General features: G+C 46.9%; 1 protein-coding gene across 1 annotated transcript in view; it reads left to right on the forward strand.

The window, feature by feature from the left end:
* The window catches only part of hdac4 (histone deacetylase 4), a 103,373-nt gene that overhangs the window by 42,854 nt on the left and 42,113 nt on the right, over positions 1-18,406 (forward strand). Inside the window, 4 exon segments of the mRNA XM_034561397.1 lie at positions 15,664-15,702; positions 15,705-15,881; positions 15,989-16,134; positions 16,623-16,773. Coding sequence (XP_034417288.1) covers positions 15,664-15,702; positions 15,705-15,881; positions 15,989-16,134; positions 16,623-16,773 — 513 coding nt within the window.

An 18,406-nucleotide genomic window follows, 5' to 3' on the forward strand; every position in this document is an offset into this window, starting at 1 on the left:
TCAAAACTCTGGAAAGGAAGTCACAAAAAGTGGAGAGAAACATATTTTTGGACGCCGCCAAATTCATTCTCACTCTCCATGCATCTCCATTTCTCTCTCTCTCTCTCTCTCTTTCTCTCTCTCTCTACTCTCTCTCTAACACACATCGCCAACCCTCTCTCTCGCTCTCAACTCCAGTCCCCTCTCTCATTTTTCTGCATGCCATTTCTATTTCTGTGCTCACTTGGCCTCTGATTTTCCATGTTTCAGGTTGAATCTTAAGCTGGGCTGTACAATCAGTGGCCACTTTATTAGACACACATTTCTAGTACACGGTAGGTTTGCCTTTTAGCGAGGTGCTGTGAAATGGAGATTCAGGTCCATGTGGACATGATGCGCATCGGGAGCGATAGACTCATATGGTGCACGTTTACGTTGCGTTCCCCTGCTACTATTTCACAAAAGTGCTCAATTGCATTAAGGGCTGGTGACTGTGGAGGCCTCCGGAGTCCTTGTGGAGCCTGTTTGATGGAGGCTCTGTGACACGGCGTGTTGTCCTGCCAGATGTGTACATCAGAAGAAGGGTAGAAGTGTTTGTTCTGAACCGCAGCTGAACCTCTTGACCATGCCTGCATGCTTTAAAGATTGTTGTTGTCGCCAAAGTTTAAGTAGTTAAAGTTACTCGGAAACTCCTTCAGCTCGGACTCCAGCAGGACGCCTTTGTGGGCCCACGGTGTGGAAGGGAGGAGAACCAGAACCAGCATGGAGCAAACTGTTAGACCCTTTTGTCCACAAGGACTGCCAAGATTAACACCAAATACGAAATTTTTGTAGTAGCTTTAAATTAAGGAGTGACTGAAACGCATGCATATGGAGAAAACAGGTGGAACACGCGAAGAAGAAGGGAGTGGGAACCGTTGAAAGGGGACAGGATTATTAATGAGAGGCTGGAGATGGAGGTGTGTTCCAGAGGACACCCCCGTCTGTAGGTCACCATGACCGCGCAGAGATACTTGTCTGCCGGCCAGACCCCCGCTGCCTCCCTCCCCGCTCACTGGAACGTGTGTGTGTGTGTGTGTGTGTGTGTGTGTGGGGGTTGTATTTTCTGAATGCTTGACCTTAATCCCGACGCTGTAAATCTGTGCACTTGGTCTGTTAATGTAAAGGAACATGCCCTACACACAGATTTGTGATTTTTGGCAGTAACAGCCTCCCATTCACCTGCTTGTCATCTGCTTCGCTTCACTTTGTCTCTTTCTGTACTCATTCACAACACTGCTAATCTTGCTTTTGCTGCAGCCAAAAATACTAATACCCACTAATCATAGTTCAATAAAACAAATTCTGACCTAACAATCCCCTATTCAGCTTTAAAGTTGTCATATTACAACATAAGGTAAAAGAAGCACTAATAATCCTGACCATTCCATCTATCGGTTGTCGTCTTAACTCGAGATTCAAATTGCTAACCTCGTTGTGAATTTGAGTCCTCTACAGCAACAGACACGATCAGCAGCTGCTCGACTTGCCACCTCTCCTAATGGAAGACAACCTGTTTAGTACACACATGCTCACCAGGGAGCCCACAAGGCCCTCAGGCCCTGGTGCCAGTTCCCCAGATGGGCCCCCAACCCCCCCATTCACAGACACACACACACACACACACACACACACACACACACACACACACACACACACTCCCTGACCTGGCATGGATTATCCTTCCCGGTGCCAGTTTGGTGCAGGCAGGAGTCGGTGGGCAGCTGCTTCTTTTCTGCGCGGCCACTATCGGGTTTGTGCGCTAACAACGATGTCAAGTCATTGCCCAGGGGATGTTTCCAAATGGCTTCCTTGAACTTCTGATGAACTGAAATATAATCTGCCGCACTTGGCTTAAGCTCATCTCCCCGTCTTTTTATTTCACCTAACAGTTTCAGAATAATTTCCCTCCGTTCCTTGAATTAAAGACGGAAGCCGAAAAATCAGCACCGCGTACAACGCGCCGGCACTGTGGTTTTAAGGCCGCGCGCTAAAGCACACCTCAAGCTTTCAGAGAGCAGAGGTGAGCTCAGGTTGGATGCTGAGAGAAAGACGGAGTTGGTTGGAGCGCCTAATTATATCTACAGACGTAGCCTGTAGGTTGTGGTCTTCATGTCAACCCGGTTAAAGAGAGACACGCAGACACACACACACACACGCACACTCTTCACATTTGGCGTATAAGGAAGTATGGCAAAGCGCTCAGAGCCAGACTTGTTTTTGTCTTCCAGCAGAACAGGCAATGCCTTAACCTACTTTGTCTGCATCAGTGCCATTATCCTGACAGCTATAGCAGTTTGGTGTGTGTGTGTGTGTCTGTGTGTGTGTGTGTGTGTGTGCGTGTGTGTGCGCACGCGCTAGAGAGAGCGAGTTTTGTGTTTCTGTGGATGTTGTAGAGGGAAAGATTTTACCATGTCATGAATTTTGCATACAGCCGGGTGTGTTTTGCTTTTGTTGACTGGCGGGCTCGTCTTACCGAGATATCTGGAGTGTGAGCTTGCGTTTGAATAAGTCATTCAATTTTTTGGGGTTATCCACAAACGGTACAGACGGAGAGACAAAGAATGGAGACAAATAAGGAATACTTTACCAACAATGTTGTCATTAGTCTGAATTTGTCTGTGTGTTTATCCATCTATCAAGCTTTTAGCCATTGTTGTAACTCGAAGTAATCAATATGGGTTAAATGTTTTCAAATGTCAGCTGCGGAAACTTGTGGAAAGCAACCCGGAAAATACGAGGATGATTTAAATGCATTACCAAATAGTCCCGTTTTTAAAGTACGCAGTACCTCCCTATGTGCCTGGTCACACATTTATTCTCTTGTTCTCAGGAAATGGGTGGGGCTCAAAGCTTGTTAACGCACTGACCCCTTGCTCCCTCGGCTGCTAACCAAATCACAACATAACACGGTTAATTCAAATGGATACATTTGTGCTAACCACTCCTACGACCAATTGGCAGTAGACACGACAGCTTCCTCCATTGTGGACTCCCCGTCAAAGGGCACCACTGTCCAGGCGCTTTGCAAAAGTTGCAACGGGAAAGCTCTGCACAGGCATACTTCACTTCAGCAAGTAAATCAACTGATTGGAACAGATCTTCATTTCAGTCGAAACTATACAGTCTGAAAGGTCCAAACATTCATCGTATATGAGAGGATAGAGTACATTGCCGTAGCCAACAAGCGTATTTCTTTAAATGTAGGTATCCCTAAGTTGTACAATTTGTTAATTTCCAGTGTGTCTGCTTCTGTGCCGGTGTAAAGATAGGACTGATGGATATTGTGTTAATTTGACTCCGGCCACACTTTGCCCTTTCTCCTCCTCTTAAACTCACTTGTTAATGCAGAGGTCTGTTTTGTAAAGGCTTTTAAAAGCCTGAGGACCAAATGAATCCAAAGGAGTCCTCTGGAAGCTATCTATTATGGATGACCACTCCAGTGTCCAGGCCTTTTGCGTTGCCCTCGCAAGAGGGTTCGCTAGCTTCTGACCAACAACACCACCGTGACCAGAGGTTGGCCCTTCCCTGTCCGGGAAAAAGGGCAGTTCATTACAGCCAAGCCTGCAGCCTAATGGCTACAACATGGCCGTCAGCGACAGACTGTATTTTACCACAAACTCGTTCAAGAGAAGAAATAGACCATGGCTAAGTGGGGTTCTCTTGCATACATGGACAAATAAGGTCAGGAATAGAATTGTTTGTACCCAATAAACAACCCCCTCACAGGTAGCGTTGCCATCAAATGCAGACCATTTTCTAATAAAAGAAAGTGGACACTCCACTGTCTTTCCCTGCCAAGACCTCCACTGAGCTCATCTTTCTTTCTGGTGAGGACCTCCATTTACATCCGTAACTGACTGCTTAACTAGCTGCATGCTGTAATCTGCGCCTGACACAAAGAGTCTGTGGGTTTAGCTTTAGTGCACCGAGGCATTCCTGTGACCCATGTGATTTAAAGTGCACGGGCAGCAGGGTGGGAAGCCGACATCTCTCATAAGTTCAGCTTAGCATGGCCGACAGCTAATGGCTCTCTGTCTGCTGCGTTACCATTGAGACGGAAGGAGAGGCCCTAAAATATGAATGAACGGGGCTCCCCACTGCAGCCACGTCTCCCTTTCTCGCTGTGTCTGGGTTCTGAGCAGTTGTTTTGATGCCTCCGATGTTTTGAGGTCTTCCTCAAAGCAGCTCGGAGCTTCTTCTTGTTATGGGTATTATTGGAGCACGTGCCACCTCAACTAGAGTGTGCACATCTAGGTTTGTATAGCAGAATTTAGCACCACATCTTTTTTCTAGCCAGGTGTGTGTGTGTCTGTGTGTCTGCATAAGCTCGCTCTTTGGCCTTGATAATGGAAGGATGGTGTTTGTTTGGTCTGGTCTGAATCAGTGGATGAGTTGGTAAACCTATTGCGTCTTCCCATTGTTTTAAAAAAAATTTCACACGGGAAAAACTCAAAATGCACCACCAAAGTGAGACCGTTCACTTAGAGGTGCATGAGGTGGGAGTGAGAAAGGGAACTGAAGGAGAAGGTCCTGAAGGTCTTATTTGCCCAGTTAACATGAAGGTCCAGGTCATTCTATAATCATGGCATTAAAACATATCTTGACTGGCGAGTTGTCTGACTGTGTATATGATCATATTTGACAACTGTACTTCTGAACAAAGAGTCTACAGCCCAGTGGGATGTCAGTTACGTATTGTAACTCCAGATTCCTTGAGTAGAGGCAAAGCCATGTAAGAGCTATACCAATTGGGTTCATCCCCGCGGGCATGTTTCACACCTGTGTTTTCAATGATATTACAAGTGGTGGGTGCATTTGTTTTGCTATTAAGATCTGGTGTTACCAGTGACCGTCACACCATCACATAATAATGATAATAACAACAATACCAGCAATGATAGGACCAAAATTCACAAGATGGAAGGAGGGCATCAATCAGAGACCAAAGATAAACCCGAGTGTCAGGGGAGATAGGATCTGTCCATAAGACCACTTTAGGCTGTTCACTCTACAGAGCAGGGTGTTATGGAAGAGTGGCCAGAAGAAGAAAAATACATTGCTTCGAGAAAAAAGAATAAGAAGACATGCTTGCAGTCACCCACACGCCTTTTAGCGAATTATGGTTTTTATAACGTGTTCTTCTGATTTGGTTTTTTTTTTATAAATATGTTCATGTTAGTAACATTTGGTTGGGCCATCTTTTACAAAGGCAATAATATAATATATAAATGATATATATATATATATATATATATATATATATATATATATATGTTACCTTTCTGTTACCTATCTATTTAATATTCTGCTCCGCCTATACTTCTTCTTATTTTAAATTTTTTTTTTTTTTTACTGTTGACATATTTAAAGGATATGAAAGCATTTGTTAGAACAGGCCAATGACAGATGAAAACACTGACCGTTGACACGGCTGAAAGCCCAGGACGCTCTACTTGTGCTGATTCGTTAGGCCTTTTTAAAATGTTTTTTCACAAGCTCAAGTCTGTTGCCATGCGTTGGCTAACTTAGAGACGTGGCAGAATCTGCGAGGGAGAGAGTGAGTGCATGGTTTTGGCACACGATGCTGTAATAGTTCCTTTACACTTCAGCCGTGTTTTATCGCAGTATTACATGAAGACATAAATGAAGCGGTGGGCTCTCGCACATTGCGTCAAACTGAGCGTATCCTGATTGTCTTTCGAAATCCGCTGCGTTCCTAAAATCAGCGTTTTTATTTGACTATAAAAAAAGGATTATTTTTGCAAGAGTAATGAGTTATTGCTAATATAGATTTCAGATTTAGCATCTTTATTTTGAGAATCCCAGAGACACTAATGAATGAGACGCCAGGCAAAGATAGATAGAGAGAGAAAGAGAGAGAGATGTAAAGGGGGGTTGCAGAGAGAGTGTGTATTATAAATAACCTAAATCAATAATAAACGACACAGTATCTCACATATTTGGAGTCGGGTCTACGCTTCTCAGGGGAGGCGGATGAAAAAAGCACACACACACACCCCCCCCCTAGTCATTGTGGAGAGGAGGATGGGGGAGACAAGAGCATAAGAGGATACAAAAATAAGAGTTTTTATTTTTTTCCTCTCTCTCCGGAGCGTGAACCTGTGTGTGTGTGTGTGTGTGTGTGTGTGTGTGTGTGTGTGTGTGTGTGTGTGTGCGCGCGCGCATGTACATTACGAGGCGGACGCTTGTCCATTACTTATTCATCTGCCTGTCTGCCTGGCTGCCACACTGTGTATTTCAGCATGCCTTGCAATCATTATGCCACATGCATTATTTAACGCACACGCCCGACTCTGATGCAGATAGCTACACAATCTATTTATCACGGATATGCTCACTTATCGCCTTGTCTGGTTCCCTCACAGGCTGCAGCAAATAACTGCACAAACCCACATCGTTCCACATGGACATCCATTGTTTCTCGCACCTCTCCGGCATGCGAGGTTTCGTATACGTGCTTTCATTCATACATGCTGTTTTCCATCCACACGCGATTGATTTGATTTGCACACACAAATCAAAGTTTCACTAAGGCCCTAAGGCACTAAGGCGTATATGCACGCTCCAAGTGCCGACACAGGGTTTATGCACAGGCTTCATTTTGACCTTTGTAAAACTCATGTGCTGGTTGTAAACTTGAGTCCAACCCAGTTACGCTGGATATGATTCAGGCTTTGATTTGACTCGTCACGGCTGCAGGAAAGCAGACCAGCTCCCGATCGTCCGTTCTGGTTGGAAGAATACATCGGAGCCGTCTGACTTGACTACCAGCAAACCCAGTTTTGGGTTTGGTACATACAGAATGCATACATGGACGCTTTGTGAGTAAAGACTTGAATGCTGGTCCCAGCCGTCCGCGCATTACATTGTACATGATCTTTTTTTCTATTTCAGGTGCTTGACATTTCAGGGCCCTTTAACAGCGTGCAGTACATTGCGCTGGATCACATTCACCCACCGTACTTAAAAACTGCGATTGCTTGACGAATATGCAGTTTATTTGAACAGGCTCCCGTAGCGATAGTTAGTTTTGTGGATTTGTTTTCTTCTTTTTGTATGGCCAAAGAACATTTTTTCAAAAGCTGCCCACATGTGTCTGACAGTTTTTTGTTTTGTTTGCCAGGCTGCCAGCTCACCGCCACTGATATTTGTCCACGTTGCCCTCCATCTAACCTGATGTCCATTTATTGATTTTCACCGCTAAGTTCATGCGGTGCTCTTCTGCACACTTTCAGTCTGGTCACTGCCCTCCCCGATTGGTGACTCTACCAGTTCAAAAAAGTGTGTGTGTGTGTGTGTGTTGTGGTTTGGGCTCGGTAGCGTTTCCTGATATCAGTGTCATGAAGCTTAGCTCAGCCTTTGACGTCAATGCCATCCGACATGTTGACAACGCACAACGTTATCTCAGCCAGGTGTGTGTGTGTGTGTGTGTGTGTGTGTGTGTGTGTGTGTGTCTGGTCAAACAAAACTTGGCCTCCTGGTTCTACGCTGAACTTCCAAAATAGCTCCTGCAAACATACACACACACAGGCACCTGCACACAAATTAGATGAGACGATGTGCACAATAATCAATGCTTACATGAACCTGGATCATGTGGACATTGCTGGGCTTCTGAAGTTACTTATATTTGTAAAGGGAAGCCTATCTATTTCCTCCAGTCGGCGGCTAGCAGCTAAAGTTGCGAACAGATCCAACGGTGCAAATAATGCTGACAGAGCTAACGGTGTTTACCAGGATTGTGTGTGTGTGTGTGTGTGTGTGTGTGTGTGTGTGTGTGCAATCAGGGTTGCGTTTCTCCAAATGTTTTTTTTCTTTTCATTTTATTTCAGCATCCCCTGTGGTCCCCACATTCAAATGAAGGGCTGGCGTTTTATCGCCGCGACGCCTGATTTGGTGTGAATGCAGCATCATTTACATACTCCAATCAGACCGGGTGGGTTTATTCTGACACTGGCTCGATAAAGTTTTATAGTGGAGAATCAAGATGCTATTGATTGCTAGGATCGTCATTTTTTTTAGAGCCACTAGCATAGTGGAGAGGGGTAGAAAACAACTTTCAAGCTCTATTGGTTGTCACTCCTGCGTTGGAGAGGACATTTGGGTAAAATGTAACCGTCACCACCGTCAGGTCTCATGCTTAACTGGTGTTCCGTCACTTCTCCAGCCTTTTGGGTCTGTGTGATTAAACCGTTTCCATTCGCTCCTACTGGCTGAGTATCTAACTGCCCATTGATATTGACATCAAGACAATATGTCTTGGTGGTCAATATATCAGGTGTCGCTCCCCAGAGGAGCGTTTGTCGCCAGCGGCCTCTGATGCCGCTCGAAGGGCGAGTCCTAATTGCTCGACATTATCATGGGCTCCAAACCCCGTCACTCGTTTTCAACACAGCCATATACAAAGTCTTAACCTGTGCTTTTTTCTCTTCAAAAAAATCCTGTTGTGTTTTTATATGTTTTGATTTTCTGTTGTAGTGTAAGATATATACAGTACATACATTTTTAGGATCGGGTCATTTATAGCTTCCTCCCCTCAAGCACAACCCCTCCCTTGTAATACACCTCAGCACTTCAGAGACGCAGAATTGATCAAGTTGTAACTTCAGTCATTGCGTTTCCATTTAATGAGGTAAAGGCGACCGGACAACGCATCCGAGCCAGACGGCGTAGAGCGCCGCGCTGTAGTCGTGAGCAGCGTCTACTTCGTGTGTAGTGGACTGAGACGCCGTGTCATCAGTGGCTGTAAAGAGTTCCAGTTGCTGCTTCAAGCAGCAGCAGCAGCAGCTATTATCATCAAGTCAACCTCAACAACTGTCTGTTCTGTCGGGCTGCCGCTGTGTAGGAGGGCTTTACATGGACACGATCCAGAAATGTGTGAGCAACAAGTGACACACATCAAGAAATGTGAGCTTCTGTTCTGTTCAGTGCAGAGGTGGTTCATAAAAGCACAGCGTTTGTCTAGTCAAATGAGAATGTGATCACAATCCTGACGCCCTCTGCCTCACCGCTGGTCTATCAGCTTGGCAGATTGAGAGAGAGCGAGAGAGAGAGAGACTCTTATAAAATGCTTAACATGCCTGAGACTGCCCTCTGATGTCACTGAGGAGAGAGAGAGGGAGGGAGAGAGAGAGAGAGAGAGAGAGAGAGAGAGAGACAGAGAGACAGAGACAGAGAGAGTGGGAGGGGACCAGAGGAGCCGAGGGAGGGAGGGAGGGAGAGTGGCAGCCGGAGGGCAGAGCGAAGAACATCAGTGAGAGCAAACGCAGAGAAGCGATAGAGTGGGAGACGCGGAGGGTGTGAAAAGACGGGGAAGCGAGAGAGAGAGAGCGGTCCGTTCTCGCTACTAAAATTCCAGGTTGGTCTGCTGTGTTCTCGTGCTGTACAGTGGACTTTACAGCTCTTTTCAGAGAAGCCCCTTTGGCTACAAACGCACACTTTCCCTCTCTCTTTCTCTCTCTCAAAATACTGTACACCACACGCACGCACGCACACACACACACACACACACACACACACACACACACTCACTCTCGCACAAACCCACAGCAACCCGGACAGCACGGCACAACTGATGGGTAAGAGAGAGCTTTTGTTGTTCTGCTTGGGTCTGTTTGTTTAGGGCAGAGTGCGTGGCTGTGTGGAATTCTCATTCAGTATAAGGAGGTTTGTAATTCACTGTGTGTAGTTTTTTCTTCTTTTTCTTTGGTGTGTCTATTTAGTGCTCATCTGCGTGCTGATTAATCGTGCATTTGAAGTTGTTCTATTATGTTTAGTTGGTGTGTACGCCGAGGTGTGCAATATGTTTATATAAACTCATTTAGCCCATGTTGCCGTGTGTGTGTGTGTGTGTGTGTGTGTGTGTGTGTGTGTGTGCGCTCACTTGAGGAAAAGAGCGTATGCCTGTGCGTTCGCTTGCTGCGTGGGCGTGCAGCTTTGAGTAGTGGCAGTGTTTATTGAATGGTAGTGATGTATGGAGAGTTCTGCTCAGCACCACTCAGTGCAGCCTTTAAGTGAATGGAGCAGATGGCGCTGGCTGCCTCCGTTCCTCCCCACAGCCCATTGTACACATGCATGTGTTTGTGTTTATGCCTCTCTCTCTCTCTCTCTCTCTCTCTTGCTCTCTGTGTGTGTGTGTGAGAAAGTTTGTGGGATTTCACTGCAAAAAAAAATCACTTGTGCAGAACATGTTTCATTTGGTCTACTGCTCATTCAAATGACTGAAAGTTATGTAAAACAGTTGTATCTTCTCATTAGATCTCTGTAGATTTGCATTTTCGCTTCTCGCATCGTGTGCTAACAAAAGTCTCGTTGGCAGTTTTGGTTGGTGGCCAGTGAGCATGCAGCGCGGCCATGTGGCTCCACGTCTCTGTGTGCTGGTTCATATGCGTCTGTAGCGCATGTCTGTGATAGTCGGTGCCAGAACCTCGTGCAGGGGCTCGTTGATCAAGGCCAGTCAAGGTGTTGTTCATCCCTCTCAATGACTTGCCTAGTTGCTTGCGATCGCTCCCATCCCGTGGAGTCGCAGAAAGGGGGACGGAGAAAAACAAAGAGGCGTCGACACACAGTACGAACAAGCCACCGGCACTCCAGGAACGGGCCATGACTTCCACCAACAACCCGTGAAGCACTGAGCTGCACATGCAGACCATGCATTGAATAATCTGCCCCCCCTCATCCCCCGCCAATTGGTCCTCCCTCCCATCTCCCGCCCCACCCCTCGTCCCCTGTGCAACCAACCACCGGCCACAATCCCACCAGTCGCCATGGCTTTTGCCTCTAGCACTGAGCTGCACATGCAGACCATGCATTGAATAATCTGCCCCCCCTCATCCCCCGCCAATTGGTCCTCCCTCCCATCTCCCCCCCACCCCCACCCCCACCCCCCGCTTGGACCTGTGTGTCTCACGACCGGGCAACACTACATCAGCGATTTGCTATTCTTTCTTCATCTGCAAGCATTATGCTGCTGTCACTAGTGTGTGTTTCTGTGCATTTGCGTTTCTTTTAATCAGCAGCTTGACTACTTTTGAATTTGACATGAGCTCGTGCACTCGGTTCCTCACGACCTGCGACTAAACATGCATGTTTTTTTGTTGTTGTCTGAGTGCACAGATGCCCGGTGGGGCGAGGAGCTCCCTTGGGAATCCTGTTCTATAAATAACTCCCTCTGTGTGATCGCGGAGGGAGGGAGGGATGGAGGGAGGGAGGGAGGGGAGAGTCAGAGATAGATGGGGACAAAGAGTGACGGATGAACAGTTTAGGGGACAGTGAAGAGGAGCCACAGGCTGACATTTCACAAGCCGTGTTTGGGGCTTTTTTTTTTTTGGTGAGTTCAGCCAGATTTCACATCATCATGCCTGCAGCGGGGAAACCTGACAGCTCCATGGGACTCCACAGAGTAAACACAGTTTTCCGGCTGGAAATCAACAGAGTTTATCTCACTTCCGCCCCTCATCTTTAATGGTGCCTCATAGCTTAGCTTCCACGGCCCTTTTTTCACTGCTACACATTTCCAACACATTGAGAGCCTTAAAAATCCCCTTTGCCGGAGAACAATGTGATTCCTATTTACTAACGATGTTTTAAACTGATGAGGAGGACGATGATGAAAGTGAAGACGTTTACCCTTTCTTGAAAGCATTGACACATATTGTATTCATGTAAATCAGCCCAAGTCTGCCTCCTCCTCCTTCTCCTCCTCCTCCCGCTCCTCCCGTTGGCTCGGCACCATTACCTCATGCCACAATCACAGGGTGCCATCCTTGTAAGCCGGGCTAATTACTTCACAGGTGCCCGCATCCTGCTGGGTGCTGTGTGTCGCCCCGTTAGTCCGTCGCCATTCACGGAGCTGCGCTTATTGTAAACGTTGCCTCCGAGGATCGATGTCCGGCGAGCTGCTGTTGTTGCCGTCGCGCTGCCAGAATGCCGTGATCCCTGTGGAGCCGTCAGTCAGGCACGGCACAGATGTGTTTCCTGTGTGCCTTCAAACCTTTTGACGGCCCTTTTTAAAACAGCCATTGAAATGACCCGGAGCTGAATTGCGTGACAAGAAATACTTGATCAGATCACAGCGACAGGTTTTGATGACTGTTGGAAGAATCATATACCTCCGCCTCTCTGCTCATGCACCCGTTTTGCAATCTGGAACAACTCCACAAGTCTTTGAGCCAATGTTTTTTTCCAGTTTTGCCCCACAATGTCATAGAAATGTAACCGAAAAAGACGAAACTATAGAAGTAAAAAGCCCGCAAACTCTGGGCATTGAGAACAAATATGGTTCAGGTATAGATTGCAGTTTTGACACATTAATTCACAAAGGTTATCAAAAGGCTTCAGGGCGATGTGTGTGTGGCTGACATCACACCGCGGCGGCTGATTGGAGGAGTGATTCCACCGTCTCCATCTCTTTCCCCTCTGTGCCACTGAGCACTGGATCGCTGGTCTGTATGTGACCAGCCATGTTAGCAGGACACAACATAGACATCATTCTGCACACGGAAACACAATATAATACAAAAGAATATAAAAACACGGTTCCATTTCTCCACCGTTTCTGTGCTGGTTGTGCCTGGTTCATAAATTCAACTCCAGTCAAAACTCGCTTGCATCTAGTTGGGCGTCATGGAGCAGCTTAGCTAGTTTATTCAAATGAGGTGGCACAGTTTTGGTAAACTAAGGCCACCTCGTGTCACAGCTTTCCCTCCAACCTGTTTGTCTCATGAATCATGATTCTACACACCCACCCTCTTTGTAAATGTTTGATATCTTGATATTAGCTTGTACTAAAACCCATCAGATGCCCCCTAAAAAAGTTGCGTGTTGAAGGCGTAAAAGCCGAACGCGCGCGTGTGGTACTTTGCAGTTCTAGGTGGTGGGAACACCCTTTGTGAAAGCCTGTGACATGCCTCCCGAGTAAGGCGCCTGGGGTAGGGGGGTGGGGGGGCCGCACACAAATAGCATGGGGTCGAGGGCGAGTGTGCGAGGCAAAGTCCGGGGGCCCGCCTTTGGAGCCGATCTGTCGGCCCGACGCTCCCCCAACGCAAGTCCGCATTGGGAAAATATACGGCAGAAAGGGCGTTAATTGAGGTGATGCCCCATGCATGTTTGCTGCTGGGATGGCTGGCGCCGGGATCCCTTCTGAATGGGCCCGAATAGTGCAAAGTGGCACCCCGTTTGAAGTGCACTGAACCAACACAAGGTTTTGTTTGTTTGGCCTGGATATGTTGCGCTTATGTGACTAAACAGCTGACAGGCATGCGTGTGCAACACGTATGAATGGACGGAGAATGGGAGAGGTGGTGGACTCGAGCGCGCAGCGAGGTCCACGTGGAGGGGGGGGGGGGGGGGGGGGGGGGGGGCGGAGGCTTTTGTTCGAGCAGCACGGATGATTGGTACAGATTGTTGAGAGCTGGAGTGGCGAACAGAGGCATCTTCTAATGAGTCGCTCTTTCTATGCGCTTGTTTATCTGGAAGTGACAAAAGCAGGTCATGGGGCAGATCATGTTAACACTTTACCCTTTTTTAAAAATTGTTTTTAATTTTAAATAAATGGATACAAGCGCATCATAAATGTTTAATTAAAAAGGAACTGACTTTTATTAACATCATAAACAGTGTATGGTCAGATTCTCAACACATGAGCTGGATTCTTGTGGACTTTTTAAATCCTCTCAACTTTTTTTTTTTCTTCTTTAAACCAAGAATCCAAACAAAAAGTATTTTCATTTTAATGTCCAGCTTTCAAACACGTCCTCACAAGTATAGCAGCACACACACACACACACACACACACACACACACACACACACACACACACACACACACACACGCACCAGTGTAGCACCAGCATGTCTGGCCCGGACCACACCCTTCCCTCTCTCCCCTGCTGTCCCGTTGGGCGGTGTTGAATTTCCTCCCGCACGCAAAACCTGCCCGGTACCAAAGATGTCATTGGCTATCTCGGCAAGTAACTGCCACTCCATCGCCACCTCATTGGTCACTGGGGAGGCCAGAACATCCGTGATAGGCCGGAGACGCTCTCCACTGGTTTTGGGAGGGGGGGGGGGTGTATTGATAGCTGGCAGAGGGCTCGCCGTGGTGCAACGTGGTTTCTCCATATGGGAGCATGCATCGATCCAAGAAGACAGAGCGGCACACAGGAGATTTTTGATCTTTAGGTCGGATATCAAGCACACATTGAGAATTTATTTTGGTTCCTCGTGTTTTTGAATATCTTTTGTTTACACCCCGTTTCTAAAATAAATACAACAACTAAAAGAGAACTGCTTTACCTTATCTTTCTGAAGCCTACACATATACAACTCATGCTGCATGCCAGTTGGAGACAGACAATTAAGCCTGCACCCCGTACTCCAGTTACATATTGCATGTAGGAAAATATTTAGTTTGCGCTTTTCTCGTTTTCCCTCATGCCACGTTGTTGGGTTTACTACCGTTTGTGTGTAAGCTGCTGTGTTGTTGTTGTTGTTTTGGAGAAATAATCAGATTGCGCTAATGCTCTCGTTTTCACGTGACAACCACACCGATGCAGGGATTTACATTTTCCCGCGCTCCCTCCCAACGGCCTCTCCCACTTCACGGGGTTATTCAGATAACAGTTTATACTTCTGTATCGGGCACGTGTTGTCATGTCAAAACTATAAGTCAAAGCCCCCTCCTGCACATTCTGCAGGGCTCCTGCCTGTGACCTTTTTGTTTGTGCAGTGTCTCTATTGATTGTGACAAATACTACAGAGCGTGTGGGTTTTTGGCCGTGGCGTTGTCTACGTCCTCTCAGATGTGCGATGGCACTGGGAATCCATCTTCTTCACCATCACACACAAATTAAACCTCCTCTGTGCAGCACACTGTCAGCAGTGCACTTTCAGTAGGCAAAATGTAGCATCACCGCGCACGCACACACACACACACACACACACACACGCACACAAACACAAACACAGTCCAAGTAGAGACACACACAAATACACACGGTAAGTCTGCATGCGTGTCAGCAAATCCCTGCGGCAAAACTCATGTTGCAGGGGGATTGTTTTTGCTCTCTGCTGCCATGTTTCATCATTCTACCCGCGCGTGTGCTATTTTGTCATCGGTGCACAGTGAAAGTGTGTGCGCAGGGCTTCTCTGAGAAGGATGTCTGTATGGCTGTGTAGGGAGTATTCGGTGTGGAGGCTTCCTCTACACTTTGCTCCCACCACAGCTCAAGACTGACTGTGTGTGTGTGTGTGTGTTTTGTTGTTTTTTTACTAATGCTCTTACCCAATGTGTATGTACAACTCAATTTAAGTCCCCAGTTTGCCAACAACCAATATTAAGTGTAATTCCGAGTGCAACAGTCAAGGCTGCGGTGCCCAGACAGCTGATGTAACACGTGCTCATGAGTCTTATTTGGATCAGAGAGGACATGGGGATTTGGCTGCTATCAAACCTTGAATTAATTTTGTACCATCAACAGATATCCTGAGAAGAAAATTGCAGGAATTTTCTTTGCTAACTCCCACAAAATGATGTGCTTGTTTCCTCCTCTCCTACATCTCCTCTCTCCCCGCCCACTCCACCTCTGGCCTCCTCCTCCTCCTCCTCCTCCTCCTCCAACAGTGGACGTGAGCTCGGCAGTGCTGCCCATGCAGGTGCCCCCACCACCACAGCCATCCTTCCAATGGACCTGCGCGTAGTGGACCACCCCCACCACCATCACCACCTCCACCACCACCAGCAGCAGCCCACCTTTGGCCTGGGTCCCCAACCCCACCCTACAGCGCCAGTCTCCGCTGCTTGCCCCGCGTCCTCCGAGCCAGGCCGCGGCTCAGTCATTAGTAAGTGGGCATCATCTCTGGTTGTCATGTTAAAGGTTGTAAACGGAGGTAAACATGAACGCAGCTCTGCCTCCAGGGACTCTAATGTCTTTGAAAATCTCCCACAGATCAGCCGGAGCAACAGCTGCAGCAGGAGTTGGTGACGCTCAAACACAAGCAGCAGCTCCAGCGGCAGCTCCTGATCGCCGAGTTCCAGAGGCAGCACGAGCAGCTGTCGCGGCAGCATGAAGTCCAGCTGCAGGAGCATGTCAAGGTGAGTGGCCGAGGAGTCCCTCCTCCTTGGACACAGCCGCCGTAGGACTGCACTCAGCAGAAATGCTGAAGGACGGGAGGAAGCATGCGTACACTCGAGCGATGCGAGTGTAACCTGATCTGGTAGCAGTATTTTGCTGCTTAGTCATCCCCATGGGAACCTCATGGCCCCAGTACACCTTGTAGTGTGTGTGAATTTTGGTTGTTGATTCACTGGCGTTTCCACGACCACAAAGTCGGCCAATGGGGACGATCAAACGGGTACGAACACATAACTGTTGTGTATTCTCCCATCGGCTCAGTCTCCTGGTTATCATTTATCATTTTGGATTCTGCGTGGTGACCTTTTTAGAATTGCTTGTGTTTCAAACCATTGATTCTTCACCTTGTCAAAAAGCAAACGTCTTCTCAATTTGCTCATCCTTTACCCACTCTTCTCTGTCTCCTTTTACTTTCTTCCTCCTTTAGTCTTGTCTCTCTCTCCACCAGCACCAGCAGGATTTACTGGCGCTCAAGCACCAACAGGAGCTGTTGGAGCACCAGAGGAAGATGGAGCAGCAGCGTCTGGAGCAGGAGATGGAGAAGCAGCAGCGGGAACACAAACTCCTGCAGCTCAAAAACAAGGAGAGGGGGCAGGAGAGTGAGTACTAACTTTGATGCCCCATGCCTTCGTCACGCAAGGCATCTAAACGTTGTTGAACACATTGTTGAACGTGATGAAAATGAGCAGTGACCTGAATCAGTTATGAGTGATTGGCATCCCTGGGGTTCAATCATGTCACCTGTCATGTTTGGTCATTTATTCCCTTTCCATCTCCTGAATGATTGTAACTGTGTAGTTACTGTTGTAACTGTGCCGAAGCACTATGTCATATTATCACGGCAGGTGTCAGAGAGACTCGGCCCCTCTGTCACGGCACCTGTCCCCATTGCCCCGCAGTCAGAACAGCCTGACCTTGCACAGTCACCACGGGGGGATTTCAGAATAAGAGCGCCAAGACAAGGCGAGAGGAGCAAAGCATTGAAGTGGCAAACATGCCCTCGTTTTTCTTTTTCTCTTCCCCTGCAGATAGAGGGAGGTCAGACATGGATTAGGGGGATTTGTAACTATAGTAATAATTCTATAGTTGGTTTCCTAATAAGTCCCACTATGCTAAGGCTTTTTATATCTATTAGATCATCGGACTGCTTGATAACAAAATAAATAATAAAAATTTCCATATTGCCAGATCTCAGCAATTAAGTTGGTGTGTAAAAGCTATCGTGAGCACTAATGGCCAAAAAATCAAAGGCATTCTTTGATATTCATCATTAGGATTTGAGAGCACTGATGGTACCATTACTGTCAGGGTTGATGCTGGCTGGCCCTGCTGCAAAGTGACACATAAAGCTGCCCCAGCATTAATACTCAAATGAGCTTCGACATAATTGCATTTTTTATTTATTTTTTTTCTGGCAGGAGGAAATGTGTGTGGCTGTTCTTTGAGCTAATTGCTTTTCTTGTTCCTGTAATTGTTTTATACTGCATACACAAAAAGCGAAATGAAAGACTACTTTTAGCACTTTGAATTGCCTCGTTTCTGAAGGGGGCAAATGCTATAAACTTGCCCTACTACATATGTTACTCAGTGTTTGTACCCACTTAAAACAGGACTTGAAGGGATCTAAACATGCGGTAAAGGTGCTTTTTAAATTGGAAATGGCTGTTAAGGAGAACATTACTCACTTAAACCCTTAATCCAATGCTTCAAGCCTCAAAGTTCCCATTAGTACGAGACAGCGATTTCTCATCGTTAATTCATGTAGTAAAGTAAAATTTTAAATTCGCTCATTGAGATAGTGTTTTTAAAATGCTGTGAACTGTTTAATTTCTTCTTCTCTTTTATTATGGACAGGCGTATACGATGTGGTATTTCAGCAAACATTTCAGCAAAAATCCATTCCAATATTCTTAACGGTGTAGAAGCATGATTTTCTGTCAGTGAAGTCTTATTTCCCCAACCATTCTCTGCTGCGCAATAGCCTCCAGTTTGACGTCTGTGGAAAGAGCATCGGGTTCGTAAACAGAGGAAGCTTTGTTAAGTACTGCAATAAATCGCGTGGAAGGCAGTCTCATAAAAGCCAATTTCCTTCAGTGGCAAAGCGGACATATTGGGATGTCAGCACTTCCAGCTGCACCGTGATTTAGTGAGCATATATAGCCGTTGTCACGTTCACGTACTGTGTTTACCACTTTAGCTCTCGAGCTCGACACATCACCTGCCATCACTCCC

The sequence above is a fragment of the Cyclopterus lumpus genome, chromosome 21 (genome assembly GCF_009769545.1).
Source record: "Cyclopterus lumpus isolate fCycLum1 chromosome 21, fCycLum1.pri, whole genome shotgun sequence".
Lineage (NCBI taxonomy): Eukaryota > Metazoa > Chordata > Actinopteri > Perciformes > Cyclopteridae > Cyclopterus > Cyclopterus lumpus.